This window comes from Phaethon aethereus (genome assembly GCF_964289735.1).
Source record: "Phaethon aethereus genome assembly, chromosome: 12".
NCBI lineage: Eukaryota > Metazoa > Chordata > Aves > Phaethontiformes > Phaethontidae > Phaethon > Phaethon aethereus.
The window spans coordinates 1,780,545-1,800,335 of NC_138588.1; the positions used below are offsets into that span (position 1 = coordinate 1,780,545).

A 19,791-nucleotide genomic window follows, 5' to 3' on the forward strand; every position below is an offset into this window, starting at 1 on the left:
AGGGTCCTTGCAGGCCATCCCTTTTCCGCTGATGCCTCCAAGTAAACTTTCCTGGCAGGACCACAAAGCTCTGCGAGGCAGGAGAACACACACCCAACTCCCAGATTCAACCCTCCGGTTTGCGTACGCTCTCGGATGTCAAAGGGACGAAACGAAGCTCCTAAGAACTGTTTCTAGTGATTGTTCAATTACTAACATTAGCCCATCGCTGGCCGCTGCCGTCTCTGCTCGACAGACATTAAGCCCGGGGCGGGGGACGGGGCGGGGGACAGGGCGGGGACCCCTCATAGCTCTTGAAGCCGCAGCCCGCTGCAATTCCCCATCTCTGGTTTCGCTGCAATTCCCCATTCCTGGTTTCACCGAATTTCCCCATTTCTGGTTTCTCTGCCAGATTGTGTGCCTGTGGACAGACATGCAGACACATACATGCAGCTTTTCAGGCTGTTATCTGGAAAACAAAGACTGACACTTTGCCTTTGGAAAGCCGACAGCAGGATGCATTTGGCCATGGGATACAAGAAACAAAGTATTTTCTAATTCTGTGCTGCGTTTAAGGGCAAACTACCCTGGGCTCATCTCACAGGATGAGCTTCGCCTGGCAAGGATCACAGGCAGGGATAAGCTGAAAACATGGGAAGTTTTGGCACAGATGGGACAGAGGCAGTTTTTGCCAGAGCCTGCGAGCTCCCGCGTGCACACTCCCATAGGAGACTGGGTCTATCGGTACCACCACGACTGAGGTTACAGGGAGAGGAGCCAGAGAGGTGAGACTGGTGTGGGGCTGCTGGTGGAGTCCCTAAACAAGCTGGCGGGGTGAGAAGTGGGACTGGGGGAAATGGGGGGGTCACTCAGCGCACCTATAGCATCCACTGCTGAATTAACATGCGTGTTATGCACCCCCCTGCCCCATGCCGTCTTCTGAGCAGGACTCAGCTGTAGGGTATAATATTGCTGCGTCTTCTGCAAGTTTTTCAGCCAAGAAACCCCTTGTTTGACTCCGAAAAGTTGCAGCAGGAGAGAGGAAAGAGGGACAATGCTCCCAGGCAGCCCTGGCTCTGGCGCAGCTCCTGCCTGCGGGGAGGGCAGCGCTGCCCGGCCCCTTCGCAGCACCCAGCGCTTCGAGCCCTGCCTGGCAGCCAGGACAATCTCCCTGCCCGTTCGTTTCCCATCCCCGGAGCGGGTTTGGGGGCCGGGATGATGTTACAGGCAAGGCTGGTGGCAGAGCCGGGGCTGGGCTCGCGGTGGCACGCTTCACGTTCCTTGGCGATCTCAAAGTCACCTCTGCGCGCTCACAGCCCCCGTGCCGAGCCAGGATTTCCGTAGCCCAAATGCGGCACGGCAAGACCCCGCTTCACCACGCCACAATCTGGGCGGCACCCCAGGGGACCCCTTCAGCTGGCTTTGGGGGGGACCCTGCACCGCATCGGGGTGCCCCAGGCCAGGCTTGCCCCGGCTCCTGCTGCCCTGCACGGCGCAGGCCTGGGGTCGACACGCACTTGCCGCGGGGCGAGGAGCCCGGGCTGGGTGCAGACCTGCCGGGGAGCTGCTTACTGTGGGTGGGGGCACCCAGCGGCGCTAAATCTGCCCACATCCCGGCCCAATTTTATTGGCTTCCCCCACTCCCTCTTACTTTTGCCCCTTGGTGCTGATGGGTGGTGGCGAGAATCGGGCAGAAGTGCTTGAACTGGGCTGTGCGGGCTCCGGGGCTCTGCACACGCGCGTGCAAAGCAGGGCGAGGACGTGGGTTGGGAGAGCGAGGTGCTGTGGCGGGGGGTCCCAGGAGCCCCCATGCAGCAATGCAGTCTGGGCTGTGGGGTCCAGACCTCCCATGGGGACCCACCACCCAGAGACACCATATCCAAGGCGGGGGGTGGCAGTTTGGGGAGGCGCGACCTCGCTGCCGCTCGACACTCGGCGTGGCACCAAGGCTGCCCCCGCTAAAGAGGAGCCAGGTTTTCCCCAGGCTGCCCGCTCCACTACCCCACCCAGCCCTAATCCTCCCCAAAACGGCGTTAGCCCGGCGCTGGGCACGGAGCGGGGTGGCAGGGGTGCCGCTGAGCAGACCCCTGGCCCCTCGCCCTCCTCCCGTCCCCCGGCTGCGCCGAATTCAAGGACTTGGGGAAGGGAAGGTAAGAGAGGCCCCAAACCTGCCCCCATAGAGCGCTGGATTGATTAAGTATACTGATGAAGACAGCAAGGTTAATACGCATGCCAGTGAATTATAACGCTGTCAGCCTGTTAGCCCGGAGATTTTTCACGTTTCCATCAGCTGGCATCCCACACAGATTTTCAGGGTGACGTCTTCCCCTCCCACCTACCTGCCAGGGAAAGCGAGAGGAAAAGCCTTGGTTCTACTGACTTCTTAACTAAATCCGAGGGAGAGACTTTTTATCCAGAGAAAGCTAATGCAAACTGTTAGAGATAAATAAATGGACGAGCTGCCTATAGTCTGGTTGGCTCACAGGGAAGAAATTTGTCTCACTTTAGAAAAAGGACCTGAAGGTATGGGGGCCGTTGACTCATTCATTGTACTGTTATCTGCCAGGGAGGTTGTGACATCAGAGCAATTAAGACAAACTTTAGTCTATAAGTTCATGCCTGCAACCTCTATACTTCAAAAGAAGACAAATGATCCCTCCAAGGAAGGAAACAAAGTCCTTTCCAGACTACTTCTAAAGTAACATTTCAGATTTGCAGTGGTTCAGGAAGAATTTTTCACCGTGTGGGGTTTTTGTTTTGGGTTTTTTTTTTTTTTTAAGCTGCTGGTATACAATAAATTACCTGAGCTTTTTTTTTTAGCAAAAGTTTATTTCTAATGCAAAAACAAGCAAACAAAAGCCCCAATCTCCTCCCTTGCCCAAATCACATCAGTGCTCAATTCGTTAACCTAAAACTCAGCCCTGCCTTTCATGGCCCTCCTCTCTTCTGTGCTTTTTTAATAAGCGTCTTAACACAAGGACTGATTAAATCTGTGTCAGTCTGTTGTGGAATCGTACACAGAAATTGCAGGAGTAACAAATACACAGCAGAGACATTGCAATCATTCTTCTGTAAACGGTAACAGCAAACCTGGGAGCCTTTGCTTGACCCAGCTGCACCCCTCGTGCAGCGATGCCGACGTGAGAAAAGAAGCGATCGAGGCAGAGCTGAGAAAGGCAAGAGGCTTCCAAGCAAGCCAGGAGCTGCTGTGGTAAGAAGCAAAACCCTGCAGCCTGTTCTCTGGCCGTGAGGGCGAGCGGCACACAGCACGGCCTGAGCCCCCCTGCGCAGGCTCTCTCCCCCCCGAAGCTCGTGGGGTGCTGTGCAAGCCCATGCCGTGGCCCCCAGCTTCCTCGCGTGGCACGGGCAGCACCGCGCACCCTCTGTGCCGCTGCGAACTCCCCGTGCCCACGGCTGCTCTCCCTTTGCGGCCAGAGGCCACCAGCCCACGTCGGCCGTGCGTGGCGCTGGGGCCACCAGCTCTGCCCCGCGCTCTCCCGGCGGCACCTCTCCTCCCCGTTTCGGAGCGCGCTGTCCTCTTCCGCCTCCCTCTCCGCCTCGGCAAAACCTTTCTGCGCTTACGGGCCAGCCCGCGGCGCGCGGGCGTTCGCAGGGAGCGCGTTGCAGATGCTGGCGCGTCGTCTCTGCTGCTTGGCCTTTCCCGAGCCGCGGCAGCGGAGAGGCACCACCGGTCATTTGACGGTACGATGCTGATCTGCCTCCCATGCTTTTACTCTGGAAGGGCAATCCCTCGCCTCCCTGGAGGATGGGCAAGACCAGACACTTCTCTTTTTGTTGGTTGGTTTGTTTGTTTTTGTTTTACATTTAGAACAAGCATTTTGTGGATGTCTGCACTCAAAAGACAGCCAACAACTCCTCAGGACATCCTCTGAACACTCAGCGTGCCATTCCTACGATAGCAAAAGGCTAACAGTTAAAAAATACTCTGGAGCCAGGAAATATACAATACATTCAATAACAAAAAATATAGATATAAAATACTTGCTTTAAGGCTGCGTACAGCTTAACTGTAGATAATCTGAGGACATTAAATTGCTCAGCAACAAAAATGTGGGAAGAAAATTCCTTAATGTGGTGGTAAGGGAAAGGCAGCAACAAAAATCCTGAAAGATTTTGTTGATGCTGCTAGAAAATATTTTTAGTAAAATATGATCCAGAGAGACTGAGAGTCCGAAGCGCGGGGCTGGTGCTGCTAGACCAGGGTGAGCTGCTGTCTTGCGCGGTGCTGTGAGCCAGTCCAGCTCACTGTGGTCCTTGGGTCGACCGCCGCTCCTCAAGCATCCTGCACACCCACATGGACACGACTTCTGCATTCCCATCGTTGTACTGCACGATGAACGGGTGGCCCTGGAAAGCAGGACAGGCAGCGTCAGCCAGGATAAACAGAACCCTTCCCAAGAAAACCCTGAAAGGATTGGTTTTTTTTAATTTTTTTTTTTTTTTAAGTATACTGGAACACCCTGTGGTTACAGTCATAAAAATGCAATAAACCAGCGACTCAAACCCGTGATCTTTCTCTTGGATCTGTATTATCCACGTACATTGTTCATACCAAGAAGGGAGGGTTGGAGGAACCCAGACTCTTCCTGAGGCCTTAGCCTAGCCCTCCTTGAAAACAGATTTTTTTTTTTATGTTTGATTAGCTCATTGCGTTTTGAACCAGCTCCCTCCTAGGACGGCCTGCCAGGCTGCTCAACTTCTCAGTGATGTGTTGGTAAAGAGATATTCTGACAAAACCACTGATCTACTATAGCCTGCTTGTAAAGGTCTGTGATCTGTTAATTTTAAAGTTTCTCTCTTTTATAGCTCCCTTGAGCACCTGTTTCACAATATCCCCGCAAGCGTTAAATTCCTTTTGTTACTTGGTCATGGAGCTCTGTGCCTGCAGATGCAGCAGGACCAGACGCCGCAGCGCTCGCAGCGTCCGCACCGAGAGGCGTTTGTTCATGCACACACACGCTCGTGCATGTCGTTCGGCGTGATCAGTTGATACAGGAATGAAAATACCACCTAAGTATATCTGAAATGGGTCTTCGTGAGAAGCTACCGTGGGAATGAAGTACGAGGGAAAGAGGGATAACTAACGGAATATTCTCGGCCATGAATTATACGGCTACTGCAGACACTGGAAGACTCTCTCTTAGATGCCTTGGAAAATCAGAACAGCATCTCAGGATGAAGCAAAAATATGGCCTGCAATTTCCGCAGCCAGCTTAGGCAGCTCATGTCTCAATCTGGCCACATTCCTAGAGATGGGAACATGCCATCTTCAGATGAATCTCAAATGATGTATAAAAATCCACAGGAAACCAAGTACCGCAATTACATAAATGACTGAAAGAAAGCAATCGCCAGGAGAAACCATCACAGATGATGAAAACCTCCACTCCAAATCACTCAAAAGCAGCTCAGTTTTTGTGCAACACTAAACTTCACAGCTCTTGCAAACAATGCCTGAAAGTAATCAGAGGAGATCTGCCGGGGAGCCTTGGAGGAGGGTGACGTATGTGTGGGAATTACCGGCGCACGCGCAGCCCGACGCCAGCCACAGCAGTGAACGACGGCAATCGGCACACGGAGAGCCAGTGCGGGTCTGACACGGGGCTCGGGAAGCCTGGCGGTCGGCTGGGCTAGGATGGCACCGAGTGGAGCAATGAAACAGCACCGGGCTAAATAGAGCACAATAAATCCTCGCAGCATCACCTCGAAGCAATAAAACGCTCTGCGGGGCCAGGGCCAGCGAACGCAGGAGCCACAGGAGTAAGATACGCATCTACAAGAATTATGGAGGACGTGTGAGATGCTGTTGCTTCAACCCTTCGGGATGGCTGGAATCTCAGCCTAAACCTTTTAGGAAGAAGTCTGAGAGGCGGAGAGCCCTTCTTCAGACCTCCCTTGGACCAGCTCAGTTGCTTTCCCAGTTAACCTCGTAGAGGGAAGATGGAAGGAATATGCTGGCGGAGTGACTTAGTAGAACAAGAGGTCCACCACGAGGAGAACATGACACATCCATGAAGAGCAACAAATGTCTCAAGTGTTTTATTCCACCACACTGGCTTTAGGTGTCTCGAAAGCTGCCTAACAGCCCTGGGCCTGAGTTGCTTCGCAGCACGGGCCCCAGCCTGCCTCAAGCCCAGGATCTGGCAGAGCGGCAGCTTTCCCTCTGGGTGCGTGCATCTGTGGGACACCGGCCGCACCTCCACAGGCTTTTGGGAAAAGGCAACACAGGGAAGGGGCAACGCAAGAGCCATCATGACCCAAGCCTGCACACACGGAGCAGAGCCCATCCCAGATCTTTCCTCCATCTCAGCAACTTCCGAGCACCCAACACCTCAGCTTGAAAAGTTCTGCTGTACTCGCCTGGTGGGGTAAACTGCGGATGTGGCTCCTTCACCATAAAGACGGAGGAAAACCACCATAGCGAAAGGCAAGACAGAGCTAATAAACACGTAAAGGTGAATTCATCAATAGTTGTTGGGAGCCAGTTCTCATTTCCATTCATCTCAAAGGACTAATTCCCACAATAAAACAAGTGAGAGTTGAGGTGATACAGCCCACAGACTTGAGACAAGAAGTGTATTAAGAGGAAAGGATAAGATTAAAACAGAATCACAGAATCATTAAGGTTGGGGGTGGGGAAAGGCCGCAGAAGTGAGAAAAAAGGAAAAAGAAGTTTGCCTGTAAGCTAATAAAGAGGTGGGAGGTGGTAGGAGACACAGCTATACCAGTCAGGATATTTAGAGGCTTAACCTCTCAGTTATGAAACTGATCTTCCTTGGGAACAACTTAAATGAAACCTTTTCCCATCCATTCATCAGAGCGGAAGAGACTGCACAGGCTTATGCTGTGAACCCCACCGCAAGCATGGCCAGGCCTTGGTGGAGAAAAGATCATTTAATGTAAACACAGAATCACAGAATCGTTAAGCTTGGAAAAGACCTTTAAGATCATCAAGTCCAACCATCAATCCAACACCCCCATGCCCTCTGAACCGTGTCCCCAGGTGCCACGTCCACACGTTTTTTGAACACTTCAGTGATGGTGACTCCACCACCTCCCTGGGCAGCCTGTGCCAATGCCTGACACCACTCTCTTGGTAAAGAAATTTTTCCTAATATCCAGGCCAAACCTCACCTGGTACAACTGGAGGCCGTTTCCTCTCGTGCTATTGCTGGTTACTTGGGAGCAGAGACCAACCCCCACCTCACCACAACCCCCTTTCAGGCAGTTGCAGAGAGCGATGAGGGCTCCCCTCAGCCTCCTCTTCTCCAGACTGAACACCCCCAGTTCCCTCAGCCGCTCCCCATCAGACTTGTGCTCCAGACTCCTCCCCAGCTCCGTTGCCCTTCTCTGGACACGCTCCAGCACCTCAATGTCCTTCTTGTTGTGAGGGACCCAAAACTTGGACTTCTTTGTTTACCGGGTGCACACAATACACAGCCTCGGGAACGCCTCACATGCGCACTGCGGGCTCCAACCCGATGGCTGCCCTGCTGCCCCCCGGCCCAAGGAAAGCTTCAGCCTGCTCAGTCAAAAACTCAGATTCGAAATAGTGGGCAAAAAAACAAACCCATGCCAAAAGTCTACAGACTCTACAAGACACCAGAGTGACTAGGGTGAAGCTACAACGGAAATGGCACGGTTGCAGTCTGAAGAAAGCCCATGAGCCCCTTTTTATGAAGGGCCTTTGTGTGAAAGCCCACGTACGTGTGGATGTGCACACCCCACAGAAAACCACCACCGAGATGCCCAAGTCTCCAGATACAAGATCATCCGACTCCTGCAAACTGGAGGCCGCAGCGCGACTTTTGTGTGATTACAGGTTTCCAAAGCAAAGCCAGTTCAAAGAACTCACTTTCCCCTTCTCAGATTTGTCAGTGCTTCCCACCAGGCTCGAGCTGCAAGCCCTTAATTTTATCTCCAGGCCTTTGAAATTGTGGGCAGCTGCTACCTGGCATTGCAATCGACCTTTCTGAGTTTGCTCTTTGCAACTGCTACAGAAATAGATGTTTTCCCCCAATATTCAATTTTTTTAAGCAAATTGCTTCCTTTCAGCCATTTTTAGATCTAGACAGCAACTTTAAATTTGTCAGCAAGCTCTGAATTTCCCATCCAGGCAGACACATGCGTGTTCACACCCAGTTGTTGCTTGGAAAATGGTCCAAGAAGGAAGAACGTAACCAGAGGTACCAGAGTCCATTTGAGAGCTTTGAGGACAGCGGCAGACAGTTCAAAGCTACCAAGAGAAGATGGATGATCTTAAAATGATGCACTTAAGTACACAGATGCTTGTGGCATTAAGCATATGGACAAAGCCTTTTTTCTTTCAACATCTGGCTATTAGAAATCTTTAACTTTGGTCTTGAAAGAAGAAAAGAAAAGACTGCACCCTTTTTTTATCTCCTACTCCAGACGTACCGCATATGTTTGGGTTTCACCATTTTAGTAAAGAAATTCAATCTGAAATATTCCTGTTTCTACCTGATTTCTACCCATGAAAACAGTTCAGGAGAGGGCATGACCAGGAATCCAGAGACAGGGTCCTGCAGGTAATTCTCAAGCTGCCACATACTTTCCAGCGTGACCTTCACAAAGTTGCTTAATCTCTCTCAGCCTCATGGTTAAAAAATGGAATAAATGATTTTGCTCTCTCATGAGAGTGCCGTGAGAATCACTGCTAGGGTGTTTTCTCCAGCACTTCAGTAGTTTTGGGTGCAAATGGTGCAAGAGGTGGTGGTAAATGCTTCTCCTAAGCAAGGTAGCCTAGCAGTAGCTGTTTCGCCTCTTTAAACAAAACAGCAGTCAAGGACAGTAGTCAGAACTAGGCAAAAACAATCAAGAGCCCACAGACAAGGAAGAGCAGATGCATTGGGGCAATTAAAAAGCAGCTATTAAAGCCAGTCCGCTTCTCCCATGAATCTCCTTTACAACAGAGAGACTCCCTGCAGAGGAAGACATCTCACACCCAGTATATCCTTGCATTTAAGCTACTCGCAACATGCAAAAGGAAATTGCAGGCCATGCAAGGCTGAAAATGTCAGCTAGCCATGCTGTTCACCCTATTTGCTTTGTTTTGTGAGGCTATTCCACTGAAGCCTGGGGTTTTACACACTCACTTTTCTCCCTGGGAGTAAGTTTAACTTGAAACTACTGTTTAGCCTTTCCCGGGTTTTAGACTATATCGCTCGAGGAAAGATTCTTCTCAGGCTGAAGAGATGTTTTTACCAGAAGCTGGTTTTCAGAATCTGGTGGTTGTGGTTGTTTGGGTTTTTTAATTATTTTCAGTTTTGTGGGTTTTTTTTTTTTTCCATTTATTTCTTTTTTAATAGAGAATGGGAGAACAGAGATTTCCACCAAAGCTAAGACTACACTGTCAATGAGACCTGTCTTTGCAAACCTTGGTGGACAGCTCATGGCACGTTCAGGTCTGGCACCGAGAGCAAGGAGGTCACAAGTGGACAAGGATCTACAACATTCACAGCTGAAGTCTACGCCAAAGCCACTCTGCTGCTTCTAATACCTGACCTCGCTAGACCACACCTTGCTCAGCACATCTTGCCTGCTGCAGTCATGCCTGCAACTGCAATAAAAACATGCATCAAAAAGCAATATAGAATTGTGGACAATGCAGAGCTCACCAAACTTGCCCTTGGCCTGCTTACAGCAACATTTGAAGTGAAAATGCAGCACAAACTATGTAAGAGGGACTTGCGGTTGGCTTAGCAGCCAGAAATGTCTCAGGGAAAACGCTGAAGACTTCCTCCGTGGTCTCCAGCCACCGCGATTACACCAGCAGCAGTCTCCTCTGCTCTTAGCAACTTCTTCACAAAGTCACCCTGACGGGTTCTCTGCGTTTTGCCACTGTTTGGCATCCAGTCCCCCATTCCCCTCTCTTCAGGCACCCAGAGTACTGCAACCATTAACTCCTGCAGTCCAAAACACACACACCTCAGAAACCCGTGCCTTAAACTGGAGACATCTGTGGAGAGAAGGGGCAGGGAGACTGGACAGGGAGGGAAGGAAGGAACAAGGGAAAAAAAAACAGGTAAAAATGAAAACTGCTAAAGGAGAAATGCAGTTGCACCCTCCAGGTCTAGCGCATGCCCAAGGCTGCAGGATGCAGCTGGGATAAACTGTAACCTTCAAGGAAGAAAAAGATGAAAGTCACAACAGCTTGGACACTGTAAATAAATACCTGTCACTGAGTGCCACAGCCACAAATGAAAGTCCCAGCCCTGACTTCAACGGTGAGCAATACATTCTAAAATCAACACAAGCAACCTGCGGTACTTAAATATTCCCGTATAGATTTATTTTGCTTTGTGAGGTAACACTGGAAAAAAGTTAAACGTGTGGAAGCTTGAAATGCGTTTTCTGTCGCAGCAGCTGGGTTCTCATTGCCCTGGTGAGACGACACTCTCTGCTTGCTGTGGCATGCACACCTTTTTTGCAGCATCCATCCACCCGTTTTTTTGATGGGGGGAAGCGAGCTGGCTTCCAGCAGAGATAGGTCCCACAGGCACAACCCTGGGCGGCAGCAGAGTCCGGGTGCTGCGCTGTACCACGCTAGCGTCAGCGGAGAGCACAGCTCTCTTACACTGGCGCTTGCGGCCATTGACGTGAACTGGCAAATAAAAGGTTGGTATTAAACCTTCCTTAGTAAAACCACTGTGACGGAGACTGTTCATGCCCTACCAGCGATGGTTCAGCCAGCATTTGTGTCTCAGTAACGTGCGAGAGCTCACCACGGCACCGACAGGCGCAGTCACGGAGGGAAGCGCGAAACCGAGGAGAGATGGTCATGAGAGGAGCCCGAAGGTATCACAGGACGTCCCCGTGACAGAGCCGACCCCATCCCTTCGCATTTCACGTTTGCTCAGACTTCTACGCACGTTCGCTATGAAGTGGTAACTGCCTCATGCCAACTCTTAAATACCTGGCCTTAAAAATATGTGGCAACCAGTACGTCCAGCAGACCCAAGCAGCAGAAAATAGGCTGCAAAGTCACCACCAAACCGCTTCCCCGTACTGGCCAGGCACTGGTCTGCCTCACTCCGGGCAGGGGTTCGGCTCAGTAGGGTGCATGGCTGCAGAGTGATTTCTGCAGCCGAGGGGAAGCGGCCGCCAGCGAGCGTGCGGCAGCTTGGAGCCGAAAAGGTCAGGCAGGACAGGGCCAGGGATAGCCCCAGAGTGAGTGTCAGCCAGCCTAATTTTGTGTGTCAACTCCGAAAATTAGATAAACAATGACAAACCAGGCTTTTTAAATGAACTTGTCTTATCTCGTTCTCTTGATAAAGGGTACATTTCTCAAGTTGCGGTGTCCCACCAGACAGGTTAACTCTTTCAAAGGGGAGCGCCTCGCCGAGGGTGATGTAAATGATTTAAATATCTGACATGAAATTAAAAGGGCAGTGCCCCCCTGAACACACAGCCCTGGTAATTCAAACTCATTGCTCACAAACCATCAATCATTTAGCCCAGTCAATTAAATTGCCATTATTCAAGGGTAAAAGTTCCATAATTTTACCCACCCTTAAAATCCAGCAATTTGCTTTCATGGCCTTCTCCTCCAGCCTGAGGAAGCTTCGTTTCTGTTATTAACCCACCCAGAGCTTATCGCAGCAGACTTTACATCGCAGCCTCGGCAGGACTGTGGACCCACGGGCTTTTTCCAGCACCACGTGCCCACACGCAGCTCTGCTCCGGATCTGCTCGCCAGCATCGCTGGTAGGAGTGAGGGTGAACTGTGCAGGGGAGATGAAAGTCGCGCTGGGACACGGCCCTAATACAAGGCCTGTGCATCACCCACAGCCCCAGATCTGGGCTACCCGAATCCTTTCCTCTGTTTAGGCTAACGCATATGTAACAGTTCACACTGCCTCTCCTACACAAGTCCAAGGAAGATGGAAGCTTCACTGCGCTACGAGAGACTACCCCATAAATAGGCTCCTCTGCTACCGACTCAAAAATGCTTGTTTTTGGATTGCACCAAGGAGGTTTAGGCCAACACTGAAGCTCCTAAACACTGCCAAAGGACAGGCAGACAATAAATACCATCCCTGAAGCAATGCTGCTGTAATTTCAGAGGACTTTCCAGGTACAAAACAAATGAGTGTTTATTGTGAGACTGGTTTAAAGAGTCCATGAAATAGGCAGCTACCAACCCTAGCCAGGACGGCGACCAAGTACATTCCCAACATGAAATACTGGTCAGTCACCGATTTCATTGTAAATCTGTGAAAATTACAAGGTAGTGTTTCCTGGGGCAGAGAACAAGAAGGGGACGAGGAGAACGTGGACCGGAACCTTCATCCCAAATGGTGCTCAACGATATTGCTCTTTTTTTGACAGTACATTCAGATGTAACCCACATCTCCTTGTATTTTTTTCACTGGGGCAGCAAGAGGTTAACCAGGGAGGGCAGCACGACCTGGTCCCAGCTCTGCTGGAGAACCTGCCAGGGTGAGTGCTGCCTCACTGCACTGCCCTGGTGGGAAGTGCCCCGGCGCACCTGAGCCTACAGACCAGCATGGAGAGCCGCGTCACTGCAGGAGGACATGAAGGTTAAGGGGAGGAACCTGGGAACCCCATCCCACATCTAAGGGGTGGCTGTGGCCCGAGCAGCAGATGGCACAGGGAGACGAGCAGCGCCGTGGCCTTCCTAGCCGTGCCGCAGCCAGGCTGGAGGGGCTGTGCTTAGGGCCAGGTGCCCCGACGGCACCACCTCGGCACCTCCTGCTACGCTGGCGGCTGCAAAACGCAGCCGTGAGTTCCTGAGGCACTCTTTGCTCCTCTGTGGCAAGAAGAGCCAAGCCCTGACTTTCAATCCCGCACGGCCAAGGCCAGCGTCGGCTGCACCACCGAGGCACCATGTGCCGTACTGTTCACAACGTCTAGTGGAGTGCTACCGCTGCTCCGCCGCCGCGGGCAGGCACAGCCAACACAGGCTACGGCCGCCGCCACCGCACACGCTTGGGGGCTGCCTGTCAACAGGCTGAAAGCCCGTCTCCCCTGCGGCCAGGAGCGAGCTGCAAAGACAGACAGACGTTAGCGTAAACCCTATGAATACAGAGGAGGAAGGAGGGACACCGTTAGAGGGACCAAGGTCTTATGTTAACGACTACATGGCACCCAAATGTAACCGCAACACCCAGCAAATTAGAAATGACAATAAAAGACTTCAGGCTTACGCAGGGTACGTTAGGAAATAAGCAGCGTTGCTGCTGGTTGCAACAGTGCCATCCTTTTAATGTTCTCTTTTACAGGAATCCTCCCAGACTGCGCAGTTAAAGCACTGTGCTCCATTTGTTACAAAGCAGCACAGACAAATTATGCATTTCATTTAAAAATCTGAATTCAGCATAACAAAAACCATAATAAAAAAGATACCAACTGTTGCAGACACAGACTATCAAGACGATGGCAGTGCCCTCAGACAGCATTTCAAATACAGTTTATTAGCGTGTGATATGAAAAGGGTATTTTTATTGCATGATATAATGCAATGGGACCTTGGGCGCTCTGCAGAAGGACCTTGCACTCAGAAGTGTAATGAACCCATAGTCCAAAAAACATTATACTGTACATTAACCTATCATTAATGGCACATTAGGGCTAGGGGCATTGCACGCTTGCTGGTCAGGGCTCCATCAGGACAGTATGGAGGAAACCACAGCCTTCACAGGCTTAAAACAAATAGAGAAAATAAATATTACTGATGGCTAAGGGCTGCTTTAAGGGAAGCTCACTCTCTGCTTAACATGCAATTTTGATGCCATTTTTTAAAGCGGGGAGGGATAAGACAATGTAGCAGTCTATTAGGAAATATTAGAAATGGCACGTCACTGCTTTGCAGCACTGAATGTCTCCGGGGTGCATCAGATGCAACAACACAGAGCTTCTCCTGCACAAAACGCGGCACCTCTGAGCCCTGGGGCACCTTCTAAAAACAAAATGAAAAGTGGAAACCTGCTCCCCTTCCCTGCCATTCCCCAATCCCTGACAACACTGGTAAGGCATCCCTGGCAGCAGGAGCCGAGATCTAGGAAGAGCATCCCCTGATCCAGCTCAGCACAGCCCTGTCGCAGGACACCTGGGACCCGACTGTTTGCATCTGCACCCATTTCCACCCTACCCCTCCACATCTGAGAGCCATTCGGCAGAAGTCCAGCCTGCGTCTGCAGTAACTTGGTGTAAAACGTGACCAAATCACGCCACCTCCTATGCTCCTGAATCGGCTGAGATGCCTCATGCCTTCCTCCACTGGACGTGCTCTCTTTGTTCACAGGCAAGCTTGATCAGAGGGCCGCAGTGCAGATGTTAAATCAGAAAAGCCTGGTTGTAACTCCTCCCTAGCTGGCTGAAGGAGCGCAAGCCCTGCGATTTTGGAAAATAAGAACTTGGCTGTAGAGCAGCGCAACACAGTTATCAGCCCGGCTAATTCTCCCATTGCTACCGATGCGTCTACGTTATTTACAGCTCTTGTAATTAACTGAGGGCACATACTCGAGGGGAACTTCCTGCCCATTCACATGTTTAATGGGAACACAAGTCGGACCTCCAAAAGGACAAATACAAATCTCGGCTCTGAAGCTATACTATCTTGCCAGGACGCCTGGAAACACCGAGTGCTGAGTAACCCAAACTACCCTGGACGGACCCTGCATCCCCCTCTAGTGACCTCAGCACATATAAGGTTTCATCACCCTACCGCTGCCTCCAGTAGTGGAGGATTTTACATCTAGAGCTCCTGCCTCCAAGGACAAGCCAAACTAAATGCTGTTCTAATTATCTGTGCTAGCTATCCACAAGGCCGATTTCTGCTCCCACAGCCAGGAATAGCAGCGAGGAATCCTCAGGCCAATACTCTATTGCTGACTCCCAAAACATTGTTAATTCACAGGCACAGAAGGTGTCAAGAGTCCTCCTCGGGGGCTGCTCCATGCAGCAGGCTTCCCTCCACCGCTCACTTCTAAGGCTTCAGTGGGGTAAAAAAATCTGAAAGGCATCAAACGCTCACATGGATCCACGGAGACACAGAATATACACATGGGTGAAAAGACCCTGCAAGACGCTATTTAAGTGTGATCTGGCAGTTGCATCTCTTGTTTTACTTTTGCAGTTTTAGGATGTGTTTTGACCATGGGAAGTAACCCTTTAAAGAAAAGAGTGAGTGTCTGAAGGGCTTGAAACAGCAGTGACCAGGAGGTTAGCACGTGTGTCTGGAACGCAAGCCCCCAGCGTCCCAAAGCCCCAGCAAGGTCACCCCTTGCTTTGAGAGACACTCTCCTCCAGAAATGAAGCCACCTTGTCTTTTCCATGTGGTACCTGCAGCGATGGGAGTGCGTCTGTCAAATCACAGCAGTTTAACCATTAAGCACCAACTTTTCCTATGTACTTGCATGGCCGTATTTGATCTGCGACCGAGTGTTTACTGGCCCAGTTCTCTCTCCCAGTTCCTACCCTCAGAACAGCGACTATTCAGGGCGAGGACCGCCTCTTGCTGTGCTTGGTGCGGAATTCAGCATCCCCGAGAGCCCGTTCTTAGCTGGCTGCTAGAATGAAGTCTCTGATAGCAGAGGCCAAAGACACAGCACTTCAATAGCCTGCAAAGCTGCGGGTGGCACAGGCAGGCTGAGGGCACAGGAGTCAGAGGACAAAAGCACCCAGAAGATAGTGTTTTCACAGAATTCCCCACCTCCGTGAGGACATCACCTGTAGCCTCTGCCAGCTCAGAGGGCAGAAAGGACCAATTTGTCTCAAGAACGGTGAGGGTAGCAAAGAAGCCAGAAAGCCGCATCGATCGGTGGCGATTCCTGGGCAGAGATGAAGCAGGGACAAGAACACACCCGTAAGCAAAATCAAGTATCATTAGGCTTCGTGAAGGTCCTGCTCTCTTTCCTCGTCCCTTATTCTGCGCAGCTAACAGCACAGCCCCAGTCAGCTGAACAGTTCCACCGGAGTGTGGGGAAGTGCCGAGTTTTGTTTGTTGCGTGGCCTCCCTAACATACACTGTAATTAAAGTGTTGATTACTAAACAGTTTAAATATATGACAGACAATGCAGTTAAAGCCTACAGTTAGGTCAATATGTGATTTAGATTTGCCATTTAAAAACTCTCATTTAAATTTTGCATACATTAATCACTACCATACTTCAATGTTCTGATATCCACCTGACTACACTATTAAAATAAAACTTGCTGCCCCAGGGAAATCCTACTTATTCTTAATTGTTTCGAGGCTTTGATGGGCTTTTAATCTAAGATTAATTTATGCAATTTTAAATAACTCTTCTTATGATTAATAAGCTTGAAAATTAAAAGGAGTCTAAAGCAATTATAATGAGCATTTGGTCATAACCTCATTAGGAGAAGGAGTGAAGGATACAGCTCTGGAATTCTTACAAGACTACAATTTAAGGTTACTTTCAGAGGAGTCAAACATAGTTCTTGAAATTGCAAAGGCAGATTAGCCTAGGTCAGTGTTAGAACTATGGCCATCTAGATTAGCACACTAATGATTTTAGACCTCTGATGATATTTAAGATCGTGAAAAGATTATATCAAAGAAAGATAAACAGATAACACTATTAAGCGGTGAAGTCTTGGAGCTCTAGTTCTTGTTTATCTTTCTTTTGAGAGTTTTTTTTTCCCCCTATTATTCATCTATTCGTAGATTAACTTTTAGCAATGCACCTTTACTTTTTATATGATAAAATTAATTGCAAGTGATTTTCGGCTGGTTTAGTAGTTTTGTGGAGGCACCAAAATTCTGCTGAAATTTACAGAATTTGGCTTTAAAATACTGGCAGTCCCCAAGCATAATGGGTGGACCAAGAGGAAGAACAGCTCAACTTAAACCTGAAAACCTTAACCTGAAGAGGAACTGTCCGCACATCACACCTGAATTTCCATTTTTAAACAGCAATACAGACCCTCCCATTACGATTAAAATCCTTTTTTCAACTTTCTTCTGAAGCTTTGGACATTGGCCATAGCCAAACGATGTGCTGGTGGCCCTAAGAACAGTCCTCAGAGACCCCCTGTGCACCTGACTGATGCGTCCAGGCTGCCAACTCATCACCAGACTCAGGGTCAAGAGGGACTTTTTTTTCAGGTCAGATTAGCAGGAACTAGTGCAGCTCCTCAGACTTCTATAGCGTGGACTTGACTTCAAACAACTCAGCCCCCTCCTCTATTGCAGGACCCCAGGGTGTGCACGGGTGCATACGTGGATGGGTCTGATTTTTTCTATTCTCCTTCTGTGGCACGTACTAGTCTTAAATTTACTACAGAGTTTTGGTTTTGGCTGTGGCGCAGAGGAGTCTACTTGCCCATCTGCAGATCATTCTTTCCACAGCAATTTTGCTTTTGATATTTGCTGTTAAACCAATAACTGTGCTTGGCATGCCTCTTGGTGCTCAGCTAACAAAACGAGCTAACTCCCAGCAAAGGTATTTTTTGTGTGATGACTCTTAAAAAAAACTAAGGCAACCGAAATATAATTGGAGTGTGCTTTTGCAAGTGCTGCCGAGGTTAAGAAGAGCTGTAGAAGAGGAATAGAGAGAGTGGCCCAAGGCTGATAGACTATGTCAACATTAGCAAGCTGTCGACAACAGAAGCAGATCCGCAGAGTGAAACGGTCGGTGCAATGTTTCAGGGATGGAAGAGGTTTTACTTTTGACCAGCTCTGGTCTGGTCTGCGGATATAGTGCCCATTAGTAGCCGGAGCTCATTAGGTGTGTGCCTGGAGCACATCTTCTGGTCTGGTTTCATCTGAAATCGATGCAATACATGAGCTTCAAGACCTGCCTGTGATGAGAATGAAAGAGTGGTAGCTCTGAAAGAGCATGAGATTCACACCGAAAAGGCACGTCTGACCTGAACTCTAGTGTTAACGTAGATGCACCTGCAGAAGTGTCTTCAGCTCATGACTCACCACGAGCACAGGAACGGTCTCGTTGACACCAAACAGAGCGAGTCAGGCATTAAAAGCTGATAGAGTATTTCCTTCAAATGGGGACTAAGTGTTCCCTTGGACTGGGAAAGAAGGGTGGAAAAAACAGGTTTTTTTCTCCAAGTGTTAAGAAACTGGCTTCTACTGACAGGTAAAAAAAGCTGGAGTAAACCGAGACAATCTCCTAATTGTTTTGCACTCAAACCTTAAGAGTAAAAAAATGCTGTGTGCATACACACATGTGCACACACATATACTCTAACAACCACCACCAACAAAACAAACAAAAAAAACACAGAAAATGATCTGGCTGGAAGCAAAAAGGGAGAATGACAGCCCGCGCTTGGCTGGCATTTCTGTGATGAAGTTTCTGCAAATGAACAAGTTGCTTGAAAAAGTACTCCATACAATCCCATTGCATGACATGCCTGCACACCGTCTGCCTCCAGTGCAAAGTAACAGCCCCATGTTTGCCTGGTTTAGTAAAAAGGCTAAATAAAGCAGGTATTAAATCATCAAACATGAACGCACTGCCAAATCACCCGTCTCAGGAGCAGAAAAAGCACAGATATGAAACGCCGTCCAAATAAACGTGTGGTGCCCCGCTGAAAATACAGAGAAGAATGCAAAATATATCACCACTAGTTGGCTTGGGAAGGGGGAAAAAATAAAATTCCTCTGAATCTCTCACAAGGTCACTGAACAAACGACCGAGGCCACGAAAACCATTTCCATTCTCAGACTTGTATTTTAATGCCACCGTTCCCTACCGGGAGCCTTTCCCTGGTGGAAACGCCGGCTCCCTCCAGCCGTGCAGGCAGACGCCGGCAGAGCCATCCCGATTTACACCAGCCGAACGTTTACCCCGGCATCTCCCATTAAATCCGAACAGGCAGATGCACATTTATGGGACAATGAACTTTTCCACGGCTGCGGCTCGTCGTGCTTTGCTATTACGGCCTTAATAAACCTGCGTGTTCCCGTGCTGCGGCAGCTGCCTCGGGTGGGAGCGTGAGCAGCCGGCTCCGGAGAAGAGGCCGCAGCTTAAAAAAAAAAAAAAAAAAAAATCATGTTTAATTTAAAAATTAGAAACTGGAGCAGGCTGTGAGCACAGAGGTTGATTGAAACAAAATTTAAATTCCTGTCAAGCCCATTTAAACACAGGGGCCCTTCATAGACAATTAGCTGCTCCCTGTGAATGCTGAATAAACTCGGGCCTGGTCACTGTTAGAAGAGCGCAGGCCTACTGTGAGGAGCTGGAAAAAAATTAACTAAAATCAGGCTGTATGAAATATTTAGCCTCCCAGTTTATCACAGGGGTTTGGAAGTGTAAACAAGACAAAAATCGATTCCTCGGTGCCCTCCAATCAATCCCCCAAAATGGTTAGGGCATCTGTTTCTGCTAAATTTTGTTTACTCTGGCAGATTTGCCTTAATTGCAGTTGTTTATCTCCCATTGTCCCCGGGGCCCTAATCTCCCGATTACTAATACTTAACACTCATTTCACATCTAAAGCTACTTCTAATCCTCAACAGGTTTCTGGGGCTCTTAAAATTATTGAGACTGCGGAGACGGGAGATACAACCTCTTTGTGAAAGGCCCATTTTCTTATCTACTACCAGCTGGGCCCAATCGTCACCAGGGATGGCTGCAACAAAGGTGCTAAAAGGCTCTTTCACAGGCACTGCTGCTCCGCCGGGGATTCAGCGGATAAAAAAGAGCTTTAATGGAAAAAAAAACCCAACAAAACCCCCCTGAACAAGAGGGCTATAACGGTCCAGCCAAATAAAGTTACTGTCATAATCAAACGCTGTCAATCACAATGAAAATCCA

At 49.5% G+C, this 19,791-nt stretch overlaps 1 protein-coding gene across 2 annotated transcripts in view; it reads right to left on the reverse strand.

The window, feature by feature from the left end:
* Positions 1-4,032: 4,032 nt before the first annotated feature.
* The window catches only part of MAP2K5 (mitogen-activated protein kinase kinase 5), a 139,816-nt gene continuing 124,057 nt past the window's right edge, over positions 4,033-19,791 (reverse strand). For both annotated transcript variants that reach the window (XM_082005337.1, XM_082005336.1), the window contains one exon: positions 4,033-4,347. In XM_082005337.1, coding sequence (XP_081861463.1) covers positions 4,243-4,347 — 105 coding nt within the window. In that variant the 3' untranslated portion in view covers positions 4,033-4,242. The remainder of the gene's footprint in view (positions 4,348-19,791) is intronic.